Below are 9401 nucleotides of genomic sequence, written 5' to 3' on the forward strand. Positions count from 1 at the left end.
AATGCAAAATAAATATTAATCTACTTATCTAATTTTTTCACATGAACACATTAGTGACAAAGTCATGATCAATTGATGAGTATTATTTGATAGAATACAGTAGAAAACAAAATTTCACTATTTCAAATGCTCTTTAATTAGTAACTATAAGAATATTGTTACTAAGTGATGTGACCCATAAACTAATCTCTAATTATAAATAGTGATGTGCTGATATATTTCAGATGATCTCCTATCACCAACTATTATTCATTAACTAGAAATAGAAAAACATTGGTGCTCACTGTGGCTTATTTTTCTTTATTCTTTTTGTAGAAAAGAACTTCTGGGACTTTTCTGATTTGAGTAAATGGACCTCAAAAATGAATCTGTAGTGACTGAGTTTATTTTAATAGGATTTTCTGGACAATGGGAACTTCAGATTTTGTTCTTTGTGACATTCTCCTTGGTCTACAGTGCTACTGCATTGGGAAACATTCTCATTATAGTCACAGTGACTTTTAGCGCCACCCTTCATTCTCCCATGTACTTCCTACTTGGAAACCTCTCTTTTTTGGACATGTGTCTCTCCACTGTCACCACACCCAAGATGATCACAGACCTGCTTGCTGAACACAAGACCATCTCCATATGGGGCTGCATGACCCAGATGTTCTTTATGCACTTCTTTGGGGGTGCTGAGATGACTCTTTTGATAGCCATGGCCTTTGACAGATACGTAGCCATATGTAAACCCCTGCACTACAGGACAATCATGAGCCATCGCTTGCTGAAGGGGTTTGTGATACTTTCGTGGATAATTGGGCTTATACACACCTTGAGCCAGATGGTATTAATAGTGAATTTGCCTTTCTGTGGCCCCAATGTTGTAGACAGTATATTTTGTGACCTTCCCCTTGTGATTAAGCTTGCTTGTATCCAAACATATACCCTGGAACTATTTGTCATTGCTGACAGTGGGCTGCTCTCACTTATCTGTTTCATCCTCCTGCTTGTCTCCTACGCTGTCATCCTGGTCACTGTGTGGCAACGATCATCTGGAGGGCTCTCCAAGGCTCTGTCCACATTGTCTGCACATGTCATTGTAGTCACTCTGTTCTTTGGACCTTGTATCTTTATCTACGCCTGGCCATTCAATAGTTTTGCAGGCAATAAAATCCTTTCTGTATTTTACACTGTTATCACACCCTTCCTGAATCCGATTATTTATACCCTGAGAAACCAGAAAATGCAAGTGGCCATGAGAAAATTACGGTTCCTACTTGTTAGCTCTATGCAGAACTTCTAAATTTAAGCACAAGAAAATTAACACTACTTTCAAATACTATGCTAACAGAACTTGAATAGATTATACATAACACATGGTTTCACTCTTCTTTTGTTAAAATCATAACCAGTAGAGAAAAAATTAATAATAAAATATTTTAATGATAACAATGCAGTTATAGCATATCATGATAAATAGAGGCCTGAGCAAAACCGACATAAAATCATTGAGTACTTTTACATAGGCATTCAATGTATATTTACTAATAAAGAAATAAATGTGACTAATTAGAGCTTTAGTCTTCTTATTTGACAAGGTAATATGTCAAACTTTTGAGCAAAATAGATTCATGTCACAATTCTATATAATAAAAGCTCAACAACCGAATGGTGGAACGACCAGTCGCTATGATGGGCACTGACCACTAGGGGAAGATGCTCAATGCAGGAGCTGCCTCTGGTGGTCAGTGTGCTCCCACAGCAGGAGCAGCCACTCAGAGGGTGGGCCCCCAGCACCGTCTGTAAGGAAGGAATATTTATTACTTTTGATTGGTTAGAGGCAACAGTCCTGAAAATTTATGCAAATGCAGGAGGCAGTGGTGGTCTAGGGGTGGGCCACTAGACTCCTGGATGTTGATTCAAAGCTCCAACACCCATTCAGGAATGTGAGCAGTTTTTTGTCTGCTGGCCCTCAGCTATTAACAGGCTAACTGCTCTCTCTCTCTCTCTCTCTCTCTCTCTCTCTCTCTTTCTCTCTCTCTCTCTCTCTCTCTCTCTCTCTCTCTCTCTCTCTCTCATTCTCCAGCTGCTGTAATTTAATTTAGAACACAGACTTTTTTCTTGTCAATATGATTTAAAGGTATGTTCAAATGGTGGGGAAAGAATGTACATAAAAATTTACTTATAACACTGGGTGGTGGACATACAGTGCAATATACAGATCTTATAACATAGAAACTCACACCTGAAGCCTATGTTCATGTTGACCAAAGTCACCCCAATCAATTTAACAAATAGAAGTTAATAATTAAAAAATTTACTTACATCATCATAGTTTTGAAATTTATGCATTCTATTGATAATTTCCTCTCTTAAAGCATGGGTATTGGATGGGAGACTATGATGGGAAGATTTCTCACTGAATATACAGGGTGTTCCCAAAACACTTTAGCAGTGATAGCTCAATTTTGAAAATAAAATATATTTTCATAAACAATGCCTTTATAATTATTCAAAGTGTGTGTATACATTTGGAGGGGCACTCTATATTTTTTACTTTTATTTTTTATTAAATTTATTGGGGTGACATTGATAAATAACATTATACAGGTTTCAAGTGTACAAATCTATCATTCATCATCTGCATATTGCATCATGTGTTCACCACCCAAAGTCAAGTCTCCTTCACAAGAAATTGATAGTTTCCTCTCTTGAATCATGAGTAATAGATGGGAGACTAGGATGGGAGGATTTCTCACTGAATATCTAGATGATAGATAGATAGATAGGTAGATAGATAGATAGATAGATAGATAGATAGATAGATAGATAGATAGATAGATAGTAAATAGATAGATAGTAAATAGATAGATGATAGATAGATGATAGATATATAGATGATAGATATTCTTTTTCACTTTAAAAAATGTTTAACTATGAAAATATATTTCCTATAAAAATTAGATGTATAAAAATTAGATGTATATTTAAAACAGCATGGTTTGTTCTATCATCTTGTCTGAGTCATTTCCATGTTATTAAATTGCAATACTATTCATAGCTTCTCCATTAAAATCATGAGTTATGTTATTCCTGATTCCTCTTTTCAGACATCATGTATATCAGCAAGTCTAAATGTCTTTATCATTAAATCACACATCAAGTTCTATTTACCACTTCTACGACCACCTCCTTTTCCCACCCTCTCCCAGGCAAGATCCCAACACGTCATGAACGTGGTGCTGAAAAATCTCCAAACTGTCCTCCTTTTACCCTTGCCTCGCTCAATCCATTTCCACACAGTAGGCAGAGTGACCTTCAGATTACACTATAATTACACACTTAGAATAAGGACCAAGTGCCACATCCTGTGCAACATCTGCCTACCTCTCTGAGATTGCCTTATACTTTTCCTCCATTTGTCCACCACCATGGTCTCCTTTCTGTTGTTCCTCAACGCACCAGCTCTTTCCTCACTCATGGTCATTGTTCTTGCTCTTCCTCTTGCCTGGAATACCTCTCTGTCTGGTACCCCATAGCTACATTTGTTTGGTTATTCAGACCTCAGCTTAAATGTCACCTCCCCAGAGAGCACTTTTCTAATAATAAAAAAGAATGCCCTTCTTGTGTCCATTCATTCTCCAAAATATCACTGTTATAGTCATTTATTCCCTGGCAATTTTTTGCCCATTTTCTTTGCTCTTTGGCTGGCTCCTTTCACTAGAATGTAAAATCCCTGAAACCAAGAACCTTAATTGTCATAATCAGTGCCAAATTGCTCACCCACCTATTCAGTAAGTCTTCCAAAGAATAAATATTCAAACTTCATGGACATAGACAACAGTGTGGTGGTTGTGGGGATGGATGGAGGTGGTAGAGGATAAGGCATTATGGGAAAAATTAAACTAAACTTAATTAAAAACAAAAGTAAAAAGAATAAAAAAAGAAATACACGAGTGGGCAAAAGTAGGTTTACAGTTTTTAATATGTAAAATAACAGAACAAATAAATAATAATACAAGAATAAACTCTGTTTCACATACTCACAACTGTAAACTACTTTTGCCAACCTCTGTACATTTCCAATTTTTCAGATTGGGAATCATCTGAGGAAGCATGTAACATTTTCCCAAGAAATAACCCTCATGGGTGGGGCCAGAACTATAATCTTGCCTTTTGAGTTCCATTCTTGTGATATTTTCACTATTACTGGATGTCTTGCTTAATAAACTAGCATGGGTCAATCTGAGCTCCACCCATTAAAACACAGACGTCTTTCTTCTTAATGTTATGCAATTTCCTAAGATGAAAAAGGTTTCTCGGCAGAGAGTAGAGGGCTACTGTTGACTAGTACTTAAATCTCGTTAATTTTAATGAATTCTAAAGCATTGTGGTGTGGTAAATTATGAGAAGTGAGATCCCTGAGAAGTTTGTAATTATATAAAATACAACAAACACAAAAAAATAAACTTTCACATAAACAAAATGACATATGTGCAAAGTTATTTATTTGCAGCACAGATTATAATAGGAATAAAAACTACAATACCATTATCGCCATCTCTTTACTTCTTTCTTCCACTTTCCCACATCTTCCACTGCATTACTGTCTGAACTGGACAGAGATTTGAATAAAAGTATACTTGATAGTATATTGTATTTCTTTTGTGAAAGCTGTTTGTTATTTTAATTTTAATGTGACTCAGATTTATTCCATTTTTCTTTTTAATGTATAAAAACTGAATGAAATGGATTTTTGTATAATTAAATAATTTTCCCTTAGCAATATTTTTTAATTTAGAACAGAAAGGTCTTCATTTTGCTATAGCAGAACACAGAAATAACATATTCAAAAAGTGAATGATTATGAATACCAAGATCATACCAGAGTAATTTTTCTGTTCTTTGAGAAGGCACAGCCTTAGAGAGTGTATAAGAAAGCATGAAGTTCTTTTACTCAGGAAGAATTATTCCTGAAAAGTATTTTTGAGCATAACATATTCTTTCTCTTGCTAGCATTTCTGCAACAAAAATATGCAGATCTAAGCATACTTACCATTAACTTAATCTCACTACTTTAACTTATTAAACATCAATGACTTATATGCATACTAGTGGCCTGGTGCATGGATTCATGCACCAGTGAAGTCCCTCATCCTGGCCTGTGCCCTCTCACAATCTGGGATACCTCAGGGGATGTTGGAGAGCTGGTTTAGGCCTGATCCCCAGAGGCCAGGCTGAGGGACCCGCACTTGGGCCTTTATATAGAGAGACTAGAGGCCTGGTGCACAGATTTGTGCACCGATGGGGTCCTTTGGCCTGGCCTGCACCCTCTAGCACTCCAGGACCCCTTGGGGGATGTTGGAGAGCTGGTTTTGGCCCAATCCCTGCAGGCCAGGCTGAGGGACCCCACTGGTGCATGAATCTGTGCACTGGGCCTCTAGTTATTTAATAAGATCACTGTCACTGATAAAATGTCAAAAGAAAGATTCTAACATGACCCAGTAAGGTCTTATCTGACCTATGTTTTGAATATTTAATCCTTAAAATTTTCTAACTTTAATTGACATTCTAATAATTACCATTGGAAAGACTCTGCAGGCTTAAGGTTGCTGTAAAACCCCAAGGCATATTCCCTATTGCATCACAAATTAGTAAATTTCATAATTTATGATTACCCACCATGAGAATATATATTTAAGGAAGAATTCTGGAATAATCAGTTAATCTTTTTATCAGAAGAAAGAAGAGCTTAGCTATTTGAGAGGAGCACTGGTCTCCTGGCAAGGTGAAATTTTTGGTCATTGTTTGGATTTCTTTTTTTTTTCTGAGAAGAAGAAGAAATAGAACAAAATTCATACTATTTGTCTGGGACATCTGCTTTAAAATGCATGAGGATAGGATAATGCTGCAGAAACAGAGAAAGGGTAAGATCAAATTCACACATAGAGCACTTTCTTTTCTGCTTATCAAATACACCACCTGTCAAGTCTTCCTGATGCTTAGTATTATTTTAAAGGGCCTAAAATATTTAATTTCACTATTATAAAAAATGGCAATAACTTTGGAAGATTCACCATTTGTATTTAAATTTGGTTATCACACAAATGACTGACTTTCCCCCCTCACCCCCCATGATAAAGTGGAGGAGGAAATCAGGATTTACGAGTCAGAAGGGGTAGGCTGAGTTACAGAGACAAACCTCACTAACTTTATAAGTTGGCAAACCCCTCGGTCCCCATACTCAACTGTCATAAGTTTCTTGCATATGGTTCTATTGTACAGCAATATAAGGCTCAGAGTTAGGGATCTTAAAACAAGACAATTCACAAACCTTAGCTGAATTAGGTAAGAAAACTTTACATGGACCCTTCCTTGAACCTCCACAAGTTCCTACCCTGAAATGTCCCATTTAAGCAGTCACCATGTCCTCTGGGATTAACTGCAGGGCAGCGACAAAAGATCTAGTGACATAGTGTCTACTTAGCATTTTTTTCTAGAACTTATTTAATCACTGAATGTTTTCTTAGTTCATTTTAAGTAGATGTGAATTGACTACTAATCACCTAATTTGATCTTTATATTAATGCTGTGAAGTAAAAAGAATGAATATATTATTTCTCCTGCATAGACTTAAAAATCAGGTTTCATAGGACTAAATGATGTTTAAGTTTATAGTTTCCAAATTGTAGAATAATTCCCAAACCAATGCTCTTCCTATAAAATTCATGATACTGTCTAAAACCTTTAAGTATGAAAGAACTATAGAGGTTTCCATCATCTAATTTATCTAACCCATTTATTTGATAAGTAATTGTCTGGGTGAAGATTTGTGCAATTGAATGAAATTTTATATAATTTTCAACTCTAGTATCAATTAAATATTTTTTATGTTCTTCTGCCTGATCCACATTTTTAAAAACTTGTAGGAATGGGTAACAGTATATTTTAACAACTTAACTCAGCCTACCCCTTCTGACTTCTGAATTCTGATTTCCTCCTCCATTTTATTTCTGATTTATCATGGGGGAAAATCAGTCACGTGTGTGATACCCAATTTAAATACAAATGGTGAATCTTCCAAAGTTATTGCCATTTTCATTTTTTATAATAGTGCAATTAAATATTATTTATATATTTTAACAACTTAAAATATAGAAATAAATACAGTATCAGAAAAGACACTATCACTTTCAAACTTTTATTAACTGTATCCCTGTTGGCAGGAATGATATTAAGGAGATTTATTTTAAAGCACAAAGATAAGTCACTTTGTTTTTATCAGAATGAGTTAGAAATAGACACTATACATGAGAGAATTAGAAGTAACTAACATGAGGTTGAGAATGAGCACATTTCAAGGGTGTTAATATTCAAGAGGAAAGGCTTAACACTGAAGTGCAGGTTAAAATTTTTCAATCTGCAGAAAAATCCATTGGGATGGACCACTTAGGAAGCACCTACAATGCTCAGTCCACCATGGAATGATAAAAACAATCTATTGTCTCAGAATTAATGGAAAGACAGGCATTGAATATAATGAGGTAGAATACATGTAGAGAACAAAGTGAAAAAGATTTAAGACTGAAAAAATGTAGGTGAATGAGAGAAAGAAGAAAGAGATAAGGAAGAGAGCAATAAAGAAGGAAAAGCCAGGGATAAAATAAGTGAGAGAAATTGCAAGAAAAAAAAATAAAAGAATAAAATAAAAGAAACTAAAGCACATGTAAAAAGAATAATTAAAAAAAACTGAGTGTGTTGTTGGGGAGGTGGAGGCATTGGAAAAATTTAAAAAGAGAAAGAACTCATAGACATGGACAGCAGTGTCATGCTTGCAGGGAGCAGGGGGTGGGTGTCTGTGGAAGAGGGTATAGGGGGGATAAATAGTGATGGACAAAAATAAAGAGAAAAAATAATTAAATTAAAAAAGAAAAAAACTGAGTGTCTGAAGGTAAAATTATCAGGAAGATAATAGGAAAAGTTGAAAAAATACAATAAAAAGAAGCAAAGGGAAATGAATGGGGAAAGATGAAAGGATGAGATGGTGCTACATTGGTGATCAGGTCTCCAAACACCTGCTCCAGGAGTTGGTCTGCTAGCAGCTGGAATGCTGGCGAGCTCAGTGAAGCTTGCAGATGCTGGGTGTCTGCACTCTGATATCGGCACCCTTTCTACCTGTGCATCTTTGATGTAGGTTGTGTGTTTGTATCAGTTGACATAACAAAGAAGGTTAGAGATGAAACATTCAAGTTTCTATCTTGCCTACACTAACAATACGTCTTTGCCTTATCTGACTAGAACAAAAAACTTGTCCCTATAAACTCCATTGCTTTTGTCCCCACCCCCCACCCCCTCCACCCAGGAATTCCTTTTGTACAGAGTAAAGTCCACGTGAGGCATATCTGTCCTCAACCACTGTGATGAGCACAATTTGAGAATCACCAGAGCAGAGTGTACATAAATGAGAATGGGAGGAGGAAAGTGGAGTAAAGATGTTTGTGGTAAGCAATTCCACCTGTTAATAATAGACAGCACATAGACATGGATGATAGAAAATAAAAACAAAGGAGGATTGGAAGAGACTAACTCTCAGTGTCACCTGTGTCTGGAATTGTCAACCCAAAGAAGCACGAAATAACTGAAAACCCGAATGCATCAAACTTCAGAAAAGGTAATGGGAACTATTGACTTACCTTCTTATGAGCAGGTTTCTGTAGGCAGATTGAGGAATGGATGTGGAAGCCAATAACTGTCTAGGACTGGATAAAAGACAGAAGGAAGCTCCTAAGCTAATGTGAAGGACTCCAAAGATATTTTTTTCTATTCCAATTTGCTTCAACTCACTATGTGTGTGCCTACATGTATGAATATGTATTTGTATGCACAAATATGTGCCCATGTGTTATAAATTCCTGTTCATAACATTTGGCTGCTAGTTACAAAGTTTACTAATCACATAGGACAAATGTTCTGATGTTTAGGTGTGCCTAGAACACCAGTGTATTGCTTAAATTTCCCATGAGTTCTCCATTGACTTTCTAAGCCTGACTTTTCTTTATTCTTTTCTTCTTTCCTCTCTTCCTAGATTCTCTTTCTAGGGATGCTATCATTTCTGTCAAATTTCAATTGGGAATTTTTCCCTCTACGGTCTCCCCCCCCCCCACACACACACACTCAATAGTACTTTTTTTCTCTTTTTTTCCACCAAGATAAACTATTTTAAATATAATAATGTTACATGCAATAAACATTAATATTTCAAGAAAACAAGATTTTAAATATAATAATATTACCAAAGCTGTACTAACATAGTATAATATCACAAAAGTTTTAGGAAATATTTAAAATATGCAAATAACAGGATTACTCCTATTATATTCTTTAAAAAAAGATTTATTAAGATATGATCAATATAA

General features: G+C 35.7%; 1 protein-coding gene across 1 annotated transcript; it reads left to right on the plus strand.

Moving 5' to 3' along the window:
- The first annotated feature begins 349 nt into the window (after positions 1–349).
- Positions 350–1288, plus strand: LOC102427726 (olfactory receptor 4L1-like). Its single transcript, XM_006087466.1, has one exon. The coding sequence runs from the start codon at positions 350–352 to the stop codon at positions 1286–1288; it is 939 nt and encodes a 312-aa protein (XP_006087528.1).
- The last annotated feature ends 8113 nt before the right edge of the window (positions 1289–9401 follow it).

The sequence above is a fragment of the Myotis lucifugus genome, unplaced genomic scaffold, assembly GCF_000147115.1.
Source record: "Myotis lucifugus unplaced genomic scaffold, Myoluc2.0 scaffold_38, whole genome shotgun sequence".
In the NCBI taxonomy this organism is placed as follows: domain Eukaryota; kingdom Metazoa; phylum Chordata; class Mammalia; order Chiroptera; family Vespertilionidae; genus Myotis; species Myotis lucifugus.